The sequence below is a fragment of the Pteronotus mesoamericanus genome, unplaced genomic scaffold (assembly GCF_021234165.1).
Source record: "Pteronotus mesoamericanus isolate MK-2021 breed Mesoamerican mustached bat unplaced genomic scaffold, CSHL_Meso_final contig_347, whole genome shotgun sequence".
NCBI lineage: Eukaryota > Metazoa > Chordata > Mammalia > Chiroptera > Mormoopidae > Pteronotus > Pteronotus mesoamericanus.
In genome coordinates, this window is record NW_026555137.1 from 2024270 (window position 1) to 2037679 (window position 13410).

At 55.2% G+C, this 13410-nt stretch overlaps 1 protein-coding gene across 3 annotated transcripts in view; it reads right to left on the reverse strand.

The window, feature by feature from the left end:
• Positions 1-12971: 12971 nt before the first annotated feature.
• NEK7 (NIMA related kinase 7) overlaps positions 12972-13410 on the reverse strand; it is a 75550-nt gene continuing 75111 nt past the window's right edge. For all 3 annotated transcript variants that reach the window (XM_054576551.1, XM_054576552.1, XM_054576550.1), the window contains one exon: positions 12972-13372. In XM_054576551.1, coding sequence (XP_054432526.1) covers positions 13262-13372 — 111 coding nt within the window. In that variant the 3' untranslated portion in view covers positions 12972-13261. The remainder of the gene's footprint in view (positions 13373-13410) is intronic.

The window sequence follows — 13410 nt, forward strand, 5'->3', positions numbered from 1 at the left end:
AAAGGGACTCTAAGATTCTGAATGATTATGTAAATGCAATGCTGCTCCAACAAAGACTACACTCTGCACAGAGACCAGCTCCCGTGAGCAAAGGCCGTGGCCTTTCTTCTGTTACAGTAGTCTGCTTTTAACAAGAAAATTTGCACTTGATGGAAAACTGAAAAAACTTGCGGGGTCCCAAGGCTCACCCCAGGTCCCCCGCAAGCCACTGTGTGCCCTTTAGGGGTCGATTTGCCTACTATTGTGATATTTCTTCCAGCAGGTGGCAGTAAAGAGTCTCACTCTAAAAATCAGTTAGTACGTGGTAACAATGGCTGACAGATGAGGATGAGGTGTCCCTAGGACAGGCTTTTTTGCGGTTGACACGCGGACCCTCTGAGGGCCAATGGTCATGCTGAGCTGCACCAGGGGTAAGAGAACTCCCACCTAAAACTCAGATGGAAATTCAATCCTATGAGCCTGGCGACAGGCAAAGCTCCCCAGAGCTGGGGATATTCTTGTCGTGGAACAGGATGGAGGCGAAGGGGCCGCATATTGGAGGGAACATATTGTTTCTCCAGGGAGAATCTTGTCATCTCCCTGGGGAGGGAGTGTTTTATCGGATCAAGTCAACACAACTCTCGGAAAAGAACTCATCTGTTAAGCTCTAATGGCTGGTAACTCTCAGCTCAAACTTTCACTGAATATTAAAGCTACTCAAGACACGCTCGCCGTGATATTCATTTGGACCTGCTACTGCTTTCAGTTACATCTGGAGTCTTTATTTTCACACGCGCGCGCGTGTGTGTGCCCGCTACCTGCACACATGCGGGACTAGCGTTACTAGATGTGTGGCTTAGACACCCAGAAGCGGCCTGCGCTGCAAGTGCACGGCGGGTGGGCTGATGCCGGCCAGTGCTGACATCACGGAGCAGGGAAGTCCGCGCGGTTCCTGGAGCCGGTTTTGCCGTGCGGATCCCCCGTCTGCCGTGCGGATTCGAGACGGAGAAGAGAGTGGGGAGAGGTGGGGAGAGGGGGCAGGGGCAGCGCAGCTGCGTAGCGGCCACACACTTCGCAGGCGGTGAGGTGACTGCTCCGCGCATCTAGGGGTCGATGAGGACAGCGTCCCAGCCTCGCAGGAACCTGGCCTGAGAGGACTGCCCGGCAGCAGGGGCCGGGGAGGCGTCCCGGGGGGCAGGGACCAGGCGGGGAGGCGGGGAGCTGGAATCCGAGCTCCAAGGCTGCGAAGTCAGGGGCCTGGCTGGGTCCCCCGGGGACCCTGGAGACAGCCGGTCCCGGGACGCTGTCCCCAGAACCACCTTTCCCGGGACACTCGGGAAACCAGCTTCCAGAGTCACAAAAGGGGTGGAACAATCTATTGAGGTCAGCATGTCGTTTTGGTTTTCTGTTTTGTTTTTGGTCACATTTACGAAAGTGGGGGGTCATAACCGAAAGGTCTTGAGAACCATTCCCGTTCCACTTCCGTCTCCTCTGGCCACGTGCCCCCTTGGGCTGAGTGCCACTGAGGCGCAGTTGAGAGGCAGGGAGCTGGGAATATATTTAGTGGAATGGATTTATGTGGGTCGCCGTCGCCCCTGGTCACAGAGCGCAGCTGCCCCTGTGGGTTTAGGACAGCCGTCCAGAACCACGCCCACCTCCCGGTGCCGGCTCCTCGGATGCTGCGAAATGAAGAAAGAAACGGAAAAAGGTGGCGGCCCCAGGGCGGCCCCTAAGCACCCTCCGCGGGAAGCGTGCACGCGACTCCAGAGAAACAAAATTCAAAGCGTTTGAAACCAGAAGAGAGACGTCAAGTTTTTCTCCCAAATGTTATAGCTCAAATTTGAAGAAAAATATACATAGATAGCTACTCTAAAATTTACTCCATGTTACTAAAAATAATTCATGAAGCCAAGGAAAGCTTTACTAAACTACCAATAACTTCTAAAAATAAGAACTATTTTAAAACAATTCTTAAACTATTTTCTATAGAAAATGAAATTTCGAGGCTGTTGTCCCCTCGAGATGTCCAAAGTAATATGAGGCCAAAAAAGGCAAGAAAGGAAGCAATATTGCAAATGAGGGTTAAGCAGCCAGTGATAAAAATACTAGGTTGTTTTTCTGAAATCTATCATGTTTGTGGTCTCCATCAAATTTTTCATTGTCAAAATTCATTGTGATTTTACATGCTGATTGTTTCCTTTCTTATCTCATGTTGCAATTTCCTTTTGTATTTTTTTAAGAGGCCCCACTGAACCCGGGATCCTGGCGGCTTGTCCTGGAGAAGCAGCCACGGCCACTCGGTGTCAGAGCAGAGAGGGCGACGGACAGACAAGGCGGCCGGTGAGTCAGTCCCCGCCGCCGACCTGTGCACACGCCTGCTCGGCAGAGACTCACGCCCCAACCCCGAGCTCAGGGAGGCGGTGAGCCCCGGCCGGCTGTGCTGGGAGGCGCCGACGGAGTCCCCCCCCCCATGAAGACGTTGCAGACTTGGAAGTCTCATCAGCGTCCTCAGTGTGGCGTTTGGTGCCTTGGGGACAACTGTAACTGCCACCTCCTAGACGTGAAGGACATCGTCTTCTTAGCGGCAGCCACCACACCCTGCACCTCTGTGCCCTTCCTGCAGCTGCTCACACACCGTCCCCGAGACCAAGGCAGGCAATTCGGGCCGATGTGGCCCCCCAAATAGCCCGCAGGGAAGAATCAGCGCGCGGAAGCGTGGGCGAGCTGACTGTCCCCTGCATGATTTATCTTGAAAACAAACAAGTTTCTAGCTTCGCCACCGATAAAACGGGGGCTGCGCAAGGCGGCGAGCGTGGGCCTCACAACCCAAGTGTGAAGTGCATAGTTTTTTTACCGCTGAGCTAGAGATGGAGAAACTGAGGCTTAGAGAGGTGACTCCAGCACACAGTTCTGGGGGGCGGAGACAGAACCCCAAGCCCCGCCCCCCCGCCCTGCACGGCTGCGGAGGCCTCGCCTTGCCCGGTGGACCGCCTCGCTCCAGGGACCCCTGACGACGCCGACGACGGGAGTTCTGCGCCAACGTTCCCGCCCAGCCTATCGATAAAACCCAAAGCTTCCGATAGCAACTTCGCGTCGCCCAGTGAGGCGACGTCCGTGAATTATTTTAAAGGCCTAATAGATCTCCGAGGGCACCCTCATAGATTAAGTGTCGGAAATGAAATATTGCGTTTCGGCCTCGGAGGCCTTTTGGAGCAGACGTGCGGGCAATAATTGAGACGCCTGAAAAGCGCGATTTATGATCCCGCGTTGCAGGGGCGGGTCATTTCTAGTAACCATTTAATGAGTCGCGCGATGGGGCCCCCAGGAGTGGGCCCGGCTTCCCACCCTGTCACCTAACGACAACGTCCCAAACAATCGGGTTCCGTTCGTGACGGCGAAGGGTTTGCAGCCGAGAGCTTGTCCGCCGCAAAATGCGGAAAAGGGGGGAATTTGGCAAACCACGGGTCTCCTCTCTTGGTTGCAGGCGTCCTCGGAGGCCCTGTCGGTAGCACTGATAAGGACGGGCTGAGCTGGCTCGCGGGACCCGTGGCACCTCAGACGTAACTGGGAGGAAGAGTCAAAGGAGAGCCGAGGTCTGTCCCCACCTCCCCCCGGCGAGGCCACAAATGGATGCCTGTTTGTGCACCTTGTCTGTGCTCGGAAGCACACGCACAAAGGCCCGTGGGCTCGGGATGCCGGGGGCTGTAAGCGCCCATCTGGGGGGTCTGCTTGGAGCACACCCCCCCCCCCCCGAACTCCGTGACGCTGCTGCTCTGCAGTGTCCCCTGCTGCCGCTCAGCCCTTCAAGGCCTAAGGAAATCCGCCCAGTCCCTTCTGGTTGTTTCGCAGTCTGGTCGACGGTCACTTCCCGCCCCTCTTTCCAGCCTCGCTCCTGCAGTGGGGTCGCCGGGGGGCAGGGGGACGAGCTTCTCCTCGCAGAGCCGCACCATTCCGGCCTGATCCCCCGTGGCTGAGAGTGTGGTGGCTTGGCCGCGGCGCGCGACGCGGGCGTCACCATGGCCTGACCTGAGCTGCGGGGCTGGGTGGGGCAGACCCCGGGGCGGGGCACAGACCCCAGGACACCAGGCCCGCGGGCACCCTCACGGCTCTGCTTTGGACCCGGGCAGGGAGCCCACTAGCGGTACTTCCTGGTTTTACCTGTTGTCAGGTTGTTCGACCGGAGAAGCGATCGTTTTCAACCATTGCTCTGCATTCTCTGCCAGCTGATGGCCGCCAGGAGCGAAGGGCTATTTACCCCTCAGAAAACTAACCTTTTTCCCTGTCTGCTAAGCTGTAAGCCTGAGCCCCACTCCCCTTCTAAGTGACCAAGCGTGGACTCCGCCCCTCTCCTCGGCATCAGCAGCTGCCACGTGGCCGCCCTCCTTACGTGTCATCCTGCCTGCCGGACGTGCCCCAAAGCCGTGCCTGCCGGCGTTTTCAAAACCGAAAAGCATCCTAGAACACACAGCTCCTCCCAAGAAATCGTGCCTCCCGCTCTAGGTAGGTACGCGTTGTTTAACCTCCTCCCAGAGACACTGAGAAGACGGTCCGGGGGCTCCGCGTGGCTCCCGCCAGGACCAGGGGACTCAGAGGTGAAACGGCAGAGGAGACCGCCCTCCTTCCAGCCGCAGGAGGGAGCAAGCCAACGGGAGCGCGCGCGAGCTGCAGAGGAGCATCGTTCTCGGGCGCCGAAGCCCAGGGGCGTGTGAGCCGGCGGCACAGGCGAGCGATTCTCAGAGCAGTTACGTAAAGCTCCGCGTGGACGGCTTCTGCTGAGCTGGGAAGACCGACCATGGAAATAACTGGCTGTTTTTCTTTCAACGTTTTTTTTTTGTTTTGTTTTTTTGTTTTTTTTTTTTTTTTGGCTGCAGATTAGTATGCTCAACAAACAGCATGCCTCTTTGTAAAAATGCATCCTCACTTGTGTGAGGATAAACTAGAAAGGAGACAGGGTGTTTCTAGAGGGTAGACTCAGAGAAATGAGCCTCTCTCTGACCTCAGTAGACCACTAAGGACCACTCTTTACAAGGACAGCTCTCCTACATCACCGAACGAAGAGATCTCACACTGAGAGTTTCTATAGGCACCGTGTGCACGTGGAAGCTCAGCCTCGTTCTAACGCCCACCATCCTGCCTCTCCGGTCTCCGACGGATTCCTCAGCCTCCACTCCTGGCCTTGGGGTCGCGCCATCTGAGGGAGGGCTGTCCTGTGTGTTGTAACGTTTAGCAGCGTCTCCGGCCTTTACCTACTCGATACCAGGAGTAGCTTCTCCCCGCTCAGCCCAACGCCTGGTTTTGACAATCAAAAATGTCCCCAGACATTGCCAGTGTCTCTCGGGGTAAAGTCTGCTCGGCTGAGAAACATCAGCCCAAGTGACCACCAGCCATTCATGCAACGGCGGAAACAGAAAAACCTTTGGAGGCACGAGGCCACCTCGCAAATTCAGGGCCATGCGTCCTGTCATTGACTTCCATCAGCAAGGCCAGGGGGCCCTCCGCGGGTCAGCCTGTCACGTGGGGCCATTCACGGGGCACAGACAGACGCTTCCTTGCCATGATCGAACATCTGCACAGCCAGAATTGAAGTAAAACTCTGAATATACCGGCCATTTCTAGCAAAATCAAGTTAGTCTGTGGGTCACCCTTCCAAAGCACTTTGTAGACTGCCACAGATGATACTAAAAAAATGATTTAAGAAGTCTGGATTGTCTCAATGTATATAAAAGCATTACATGTCATACGCATTATCAAGGATGAGGACTTCTAAAATCTGTCAACAGGGCATGCAGAGAGCCTTAGGGAGATGCCAAGTTTAACTTCCTGTCGGGGCGGGGGCAGCCACGGGGGAAACTGGGACAACCGTAACTGAAGAGCAATTAAAAAATACAAACAGAAACGTACATAGAATTCAGTTTTTATTGTCGTCAGTTTCCATACAGATGCCCCGTGCAGAGGAGGGGACAGCGTGAACAGCTGCGGGCAGGAAGCGGGGGTCCGGGGGGCCCTGTCCAGGCCAAGGTCATTTCTATTCCTTCTGGAACCTCACTGACCTGGGGGGCGATTTCCAACGCTACCGGCGAGGGCGTGGAGCAGCGACTTGTCCTTTTCAAAATCTGGATCGGGTTCCGTCTCTAAAGACACACGAAGAGCCAACCCTCCCCAGGGGCAGAGCCGCCGGACTTATAGCTGGTGCTTGCGGACCAGGAAGGGCGCACGCCCGGCCGATTGGAGCCGAGCAGAGCCGCTTCAGAGGAAGGAGCACGCGCGCAGAAAGCCCGGGAGCGGGCAGGGCCCCGCAGCCCCGACCCCGTGCCCCACGCACACTGCGGCCAGGCCCGTGGCCGGATGTGTCATCCCTGGGTCTCCCAGGAGCGGACACTGGGGGCAAATGGCCTTTATTTGAAGTTTTACGGGAAGAAATCCATACCCTAGACTGATGACCCAGCAGAGATACTGGTTTTACAAAACCAACCTTCTCCCTGCTCCACCACCACGCACGTGAAGCAGGGGCGGCTTTCTGCAACGACGTGGGGCAGCGCTGAGCCTCCTGGGTTCACGCCGCGGGCGGCGGCCGCGTGGTCTGGGACTGCAGGGGATGCTGGCGCAGCGACAACCCCCGCTCTCCCTGCCAGACGGCGGACGCTTGCGACGCCCCCGTTTTTGAGTGACCAGGTGAAGCCTTGGTTTAACCTGTGGTCTCTGATGAGGTCTAAGACGGCATCTTAGAGTGCAGTGTGCGCACACACGCACGCTCACGCATGCTCATGCACACACACGTGAACGGATGTCCGCGCACACACGCACACAGGCTGCCTGCTCGTTCTGCCCCTCGGAAAGTGAAGTCGGGTTTGCCAAGCGTGGGGCCGGCTGGCGACTGCAATCGAACTGCTCCCTGCCTCTCCCCACACTGGGCCTGTGGGCCGTGCCCTGCCATCGGCTGTCCCTGGAGAGAAGCCCCGCGCAGAGCCGGGCCACCGCGGCCGCGCACACCTGAGCCCCGGCGCGGATGCTCGAGCAGCGGGGCTCTGGCTAACGAGGCCGCGCGATCTGCGGGAAGACAAATGACTACTCCGTGCTGTGGCACAAAGACGTCCGTGGGGTTTTTGTGAGCGCGAGAGCCAGCCTCACTCCCTGACCTGGAGGGGAGCCTCGCCTGCGCAGGACGCAGCGCCGGGCGCCGGGAACGGGGCTGTGCTCAGCGGCCCGTGCACGCGACTCCCACCCCAGGGCGGCCTCCCAGCCCGGGGACAGTGGTTTCTGTTTGTGCTTGGCTGCCACAAAGGGTTTTGCTAAACCCATAGAAGCAGGAAAACCCGCCAACTGAGGTGACTTACACCGGCTGGATCCCGTGATTCCTCATTATTATGGGGGAGTCTCGGTAGGGCACCCCCAAAACTGTATCTGGCATACACTGGAGAGTTCAAAGGGAAATGGAGGCGACGTCGCGCTGAAATTTGCTTGAATTCCCTTGAACTTCCTTTGTCATAGCTGCTAGATGATGAGGCAGTTCTATCCTCTTTAAAGGTCTGTTTCTGAATGTTCCTGAGACTTAAAGGGTGGCACGATTTCTCTGGGATATAAGCACAACGCAGCCTGAAATTAGGGATTTGGACCCCATCCGTGGCATTCAAGCCTGTTTTCAGATTTCTGCACCACAGCTCACTGTGCATCTGAGGACAAACGCGCTGTGCTTGCTTTTCAGCCTTAGGGTGAATCAGTTCTTCACTACGTGCCTGATAAGTATCCAACGTGGACCTCGAGCTTCGAAACACCCCCGTTGCTGTAACAAGCTGAACAGTAGCGACCCGCGCCGCTCTCCAGTCTTAGAGGGACAGAGTATGAACTCAAAGGGATGGCCACTCAACCTCCTTGAACATGGTCAGCATCTCAATATTCTTTCCATAGTCCCCTGGTTTTCTTGTCTTCCTCCCATTTTTTGCACCCATTAGTTTTCCCATGAAAATATAATTCCTATCCCATTTCCAAGCTGTGACCTTCAGTAAGTCAACATTTTGAGCTTACTCTTGTTTCAAATGGGGGTAATATTAACAACTACCTTATTGAAGTCATTGTGACAATTGACAAAAGCAAGTAGAGGGAAACGTGTCTAAGCATCAGGCTGGGTGCACAGAGCACCCCGGGTGACCACAGACCCAACGGACACACGCCCCCTCTCCCGCTCCTCTGATCCCCCGGGAGAGAGGCCTTCGCGGATGTGGGGGGAGCCCCTTCCTGGGCTTTCTCCTCCCCCCGCCCCCATACCTCCAGGTCATCTATTCATTCATCAAACTCCAGCCAACCCGCCGGGCAGGCCTTCCTCCGCTCGGCCTCCACCGAGCGTCCCTATCAGCGAACCGCCACCGAGCGCGGAACAGTGACAAGTACAGCAAGTGTCCTCACTTACCTGCGTTTCAGCTCTTGAATGCAGTACTGGGTTTCCTCAGATGACGCGTCTGGAACAAGAGATGACAGCACGAGACCTGGCGTAGAACTGGAAGGAAGCCCGACTCCCAGGGGACCCCGGGAAGACCCTCTCTCCTGCTCCTTGGGGCAGGACCCTCCCTCTCCCGGGGACATGGAGCACGCGCACTCGTGGACAAGTTCATGCAGCGAACACATCCACTTAAACGGGGCACTTACGGGGCACTTAGGGTGCATCGGCCCCGGGTGCTCTGCTGAGCACTGAGGACGTAATGGTGTCACGACAGTGCCCTGCTCTCAGGGGGCCGAGAGCTTTGCAGGGAGAGCCAACGTTAAAGAAAGGCAGGATATTTAATAACAAGGGCGAGGCGGATTATGAAGAGACAGAGCGTGTTGCCAGAGCACGTTTGAAGTTGGGAATGTCGGGGACGCTGGGTGAGACAAGGATCACAACGCTGGCTTCCTTCCCAATTCACTTCTAAAGAGTGAATTTTATTGTTTCTGCATCTAGAACTCCCACGACCATTAAAAGGGAGAGATGCCTCCCGAGGACGCCACTGACTTCCGTGCCACTTGGCAGTGCAGTGTGAGAAGAGCCTATGGCTTCCCACACACGCGCGGCTCTGGGGAAGGATCCGAGGCTGCCTTTCTGATGACCGAGGCGTCCGTGCCTGCGTCGGGGGCTGCTGAGGACGTGCGAGTGTACGTACGTCCACGATGGAGAACGGCGCAGACGTTACCCCGTAATACATATATATCTCGGAGGCATTAGGAACCGGGCGGACGCGGCCGCCAGAAGCTTTCAGCGTTTGGCTCACCCAGCCGTTCATTGGAACCAAAAAGGCCTCCTGGGCCTCTACGCCAGGAGCTCCGGGGCCTGCGGCCAGGCCCTCCCTGGGCTGAGCCGGGCCCCCACCGAGGGCGCCCCAGCCCCGTTCGCCTGGCAATGCGGCAATCGGAGAAATTAAGTAACTGACTCTCAGGGCGTCACTTCTGGAAAGGAGCGGAGAGATGGACTTGCTGTGCGTTGCAGCGCACAGGGACAGAATCTGAAAACGCGTTTCCAAGGTCCCACCTGTGATTCTTAGTTTTATTTAAATCGCTTTTAAAGCCAAGGGGACAATGAAATGCGTGTGCGAGACGACCAGGGACACCCGCGGAGGAACCTCTCGACTCAAGGAAAATAAACGTCACACGCTTTCCCTTCTTTCTCTGGAAACTGCCGCGGTGCATCTGTTTTCCTCCGTCATCAATTGTGTGAGGCGTCGCTGGTCTCAAAAAGCGATGCCGCAACGGCCCCACGAAGGTTTGGGTCCAGGCTTTCGCGTGTTCGTCCAAGCTAGTGACACCGTCGTTCAGTTGTGACGTCGTGGCCTCCGCCTGGCGGGGCCGCGGTCGCACCACTGAGTAACGCAGGTCAACATGAACGCCTGGTGCTGACTCTGCTGGTTATGCTTGTGAAACAAAATTTGTAACTACCCAGCACCATCTTGCACCTGAGAGTCACTGGCCCTACGCCCGCAGGTCCACAGAAGGGACGCCCACGAGCGGTCGCGCCCCGCAGCCCCGCAGGCCGCGCGCACGGAGCTCGGCTCGCCCCGCGGTCCCAGGCGCGGGGAGAACCTTCACTCGCTCCGTGAAAAGAACTTCCAGCCGGTGCGCAGCGCTGTCAGCGGCACATGGCAGCGACGCGAACCCACCTGGTGCCTCAATCTTAGACTTTGCACGACTTCCGAGGACTTTTTCTGGGTGCAGACAGACAGCGACGCGCCGAGGGGAACAGGGGCCCGCGGGCGTGCGCCTCGCTTAACGCGGACCCCGGGGAGCGCCTCGTCCCGGGCCGCCCGAGCCCCCGCCGCCTGCGCCGCTTCGGCTCTCGGCGCCCGCAGGGGAGCAGGGGGCGACGTGGGTGCAGAAGGGCTGCTTCCGCGGGCAGCGTGGTCAGTGAAATAAAGGACGGCCGCCTCCAGGGGGAAAAAGTCAGCGGTACATACAAGTTTTATTATGCTTGCTTTTTAATTTTATATTTTATTAGGATATTATACAATTTTCAAAGCTAACATCAGAGATTTTTTAGTATGTGTATTTAAAGCGTAACAAAATAAAAGTATTTCACAAAAGAAGTCCGTGTTACAGTACTATTGAAATATGAGGCATAGAGCGATTATGCACTGCGGGTTATAGGCATCATACATTCACTTTAAAGGGAAAAGAACATTTAATATGGATAACATTTTGGTTAAAATAAATACCATGTAAATGTTAACAGCAACACCTGAAGTATATTGATACAAGAAAGGTGTTTTGTAGCAGGCCGCTGTGCAGAGCGGGGAGGCGCTCCGGGAGCGGTTGGGTGTCTTCCTGCATTTACATCATTGCACGTTGCGGGGTCCTTTCTGCACATGGGGGTGCCCTCCATCCACTGCTCCCAGCCTCGGCTTACAAGGCAGCGTCACCCCGCATCCTCCCCTGGGGAACCGGTACCGACGTCTAAATAAGGCTTAGAATCAGATGTACCTTTCATTTTACTATTTTTCGAGTCAACCCGAATGTCTTACTTAATCAATACAAAATTCACTTACAAACAGAAGCATATAAAGAATACTTTCTATGTGATTATAAAAAGTAAAACTTCTAATGATCATAATTCTTTGAAATGATCCCACTCAAAATTAAAATTTGTTTTTTTACACAGTGGTTTCTTCAGGAAAAAATAAGAACACTTAGATAAAAAAAAAAAAAAAAAAAAAAAAAAAAAGATAGAAGAGCCAAAATAAAGCTTGCCCATGCAGCAAATAGTAACGGATTTCCCTGACCACACGGCTCTTCCCGGCTCGTTCCTTCCGGCGGAGCGTCCCTGGAAAGAAAAGCTTAAACCTTTGCCTGCATGTCACCGCGAGGGTGGAGCCAGCGAGAGTGACATCCACAAGGGTTTACGAGAAAGGAGCACCTGTCCCGAGTGAAGGACATTCGTCCCAGTCAGCCCCCGGCAGGGAGGTGCACACAGCACGAGTGGGCCACAGACGCAATTCTAGTCCTCGTTCTGCAGACGGAGCTCCGTGGGCGTGAGATGTGCTGGCAGCCACCGGGATCCGCGGGAAGCGGCTCCGGCCCTGGGAGGGAGGAGTGGCTGCCCAGCCCGAGAGGAAATCCCTCTGCCCGCGCAGAACCAACGCAAACCCCAAGCCTGATGATGCCACTTGGGAAAAGGAACAGTTTATACTTTTTTGCCCTTTATACATTTTAAAAGTTTATAAATGACTTGGATGTATGCAAATTGTGGTAAGAAAAATACTTACAGGAAAAAAAACCAAGCCCGGCAGTGCAGCGGGCCACAGGCAGGTGGTGTCCGAAGAGAGGCCTCCAGCGGGCGCGAGTATCCGTCGCAGGTCCCGGCGGCGCGGCGTCCTTCAGCGGTGCCGGCCCGTGGCCTCTGGCCTCACGGTGCTGGAAGGACTGGGGACCACGCACTCGAGGGCGCCCCGGGAAAGACCGCGCCTCGCCCCAGGTGGGCGGCTCTGCCCCTTCCTCACCCTCAACACACGGTCGCCACCTGTCATCGTCCTGCCTGAACACAGCGCTCTGCTTAAATGCGTCACCACAGAACTGTTAGCAGGGAAAAACTCGGGCTGCGGGAACGGCCAGTCTCCATGCCGTTAAACCACCTCAAACGACAGCCTTGTGCACAGCCCCGAGGCCGCGCCCGTTCGCAGGCGCCGCTGGCGACCTCGCGCCGCCCACCCCGCCCGCCCAGCTGGACAACACGCAGGACACAGGGCGGGCCACGCGGTGAAAAATTTCGGAAAAATGTTTTCGATCCAGGGAGAGGGGTGAGCTCCAAATACTTTTTAAGAGTATCTTGTTGTCAGAGAACCTGAAATAGTCATGGATAAAATGCACATACAATATAAATAAGAGGGTAACTTGAAGAATATAAAAAAAAACTTTCTGAAGGGGACCAATCAGAACTTCAATAAAATCTATGAATAAAAACATATGCTTACACTATTGTGTACAATTGTGAGTGGAGCATTTAAATGTATAAAGAAACTGAAAGAGAGCACTGAAAGGTTACTGAAAGGGTATTTTTCAAATGTACAAACAATAATAAAAACACACAAAAAAGCCTTGGGCAAAGTGCAACCTTCAAAATTACTGTCACAACAGCCAAACAAACCCTTAACTGGTTTTTATATGGATTCATTTATGCCATTTTAATGCAAAGAGAATATCAAAGCTATGAAGACAAAACAAAATAAAGTGAAAAACTCTTCAGTGTCTGACTCACATTTTGTCCCCAAATGTTTTCACATTTAAGAGTTGCATTTTCAATGTATAAGCGAAGAATTGTAAATGTTTCTCAAATACTTTAGGTTGACATTTACCTTAAGAATTATTTAAATGCTACAAGGCTAAGAACTAAAACACAGACGTCAACTTTTAGAGATAAAATAATCACCCAAGTTCACAATTGTGTTCATCTCCACTGCCCGCGAAGGGCCGGAGGCGCGGCGCCCCGCCCCGCCCCGCCCGGTGCCAGGCGCGCCGCTCGGCAGGGCCGTCCCCGCCCGCGCCAAGGGCCCCTAGCGTTTGGCACCGAGAGTCAAGCTGAACACAATTTCTCCGCACAAAACTCTAAATAAGGATACAAGTCTTCAGCCGTTAATAACTATCATGTCCCGTTTACTCTCCTAGCATGCAATTCGATTATTCCAAAGTCATTTGGGCTTTGCAAGAAGGCGACTTAAATTGGTACAAAATGAAGCTTAGAGGACTGGGGAAGGCGCCGGGCGCGCGAGCTCCGGCGGGCGGGCGGGGCGGGCTGCGCGCACACAGGGCGGTCGGCTCGCCGCCTGGGCGCTCAGCTGCTCGCGGTGCACGCGTGCATCCTCTTGGCAACGTCGTACACGTAGGTGATGTCCGGTCGCTTCTCGGGGTCTGGGTTGATGCACATGTTCACCAGCTGCCGGAGCTACGGAGACAGGACACGGGCGCGTTACGGGCGGACAG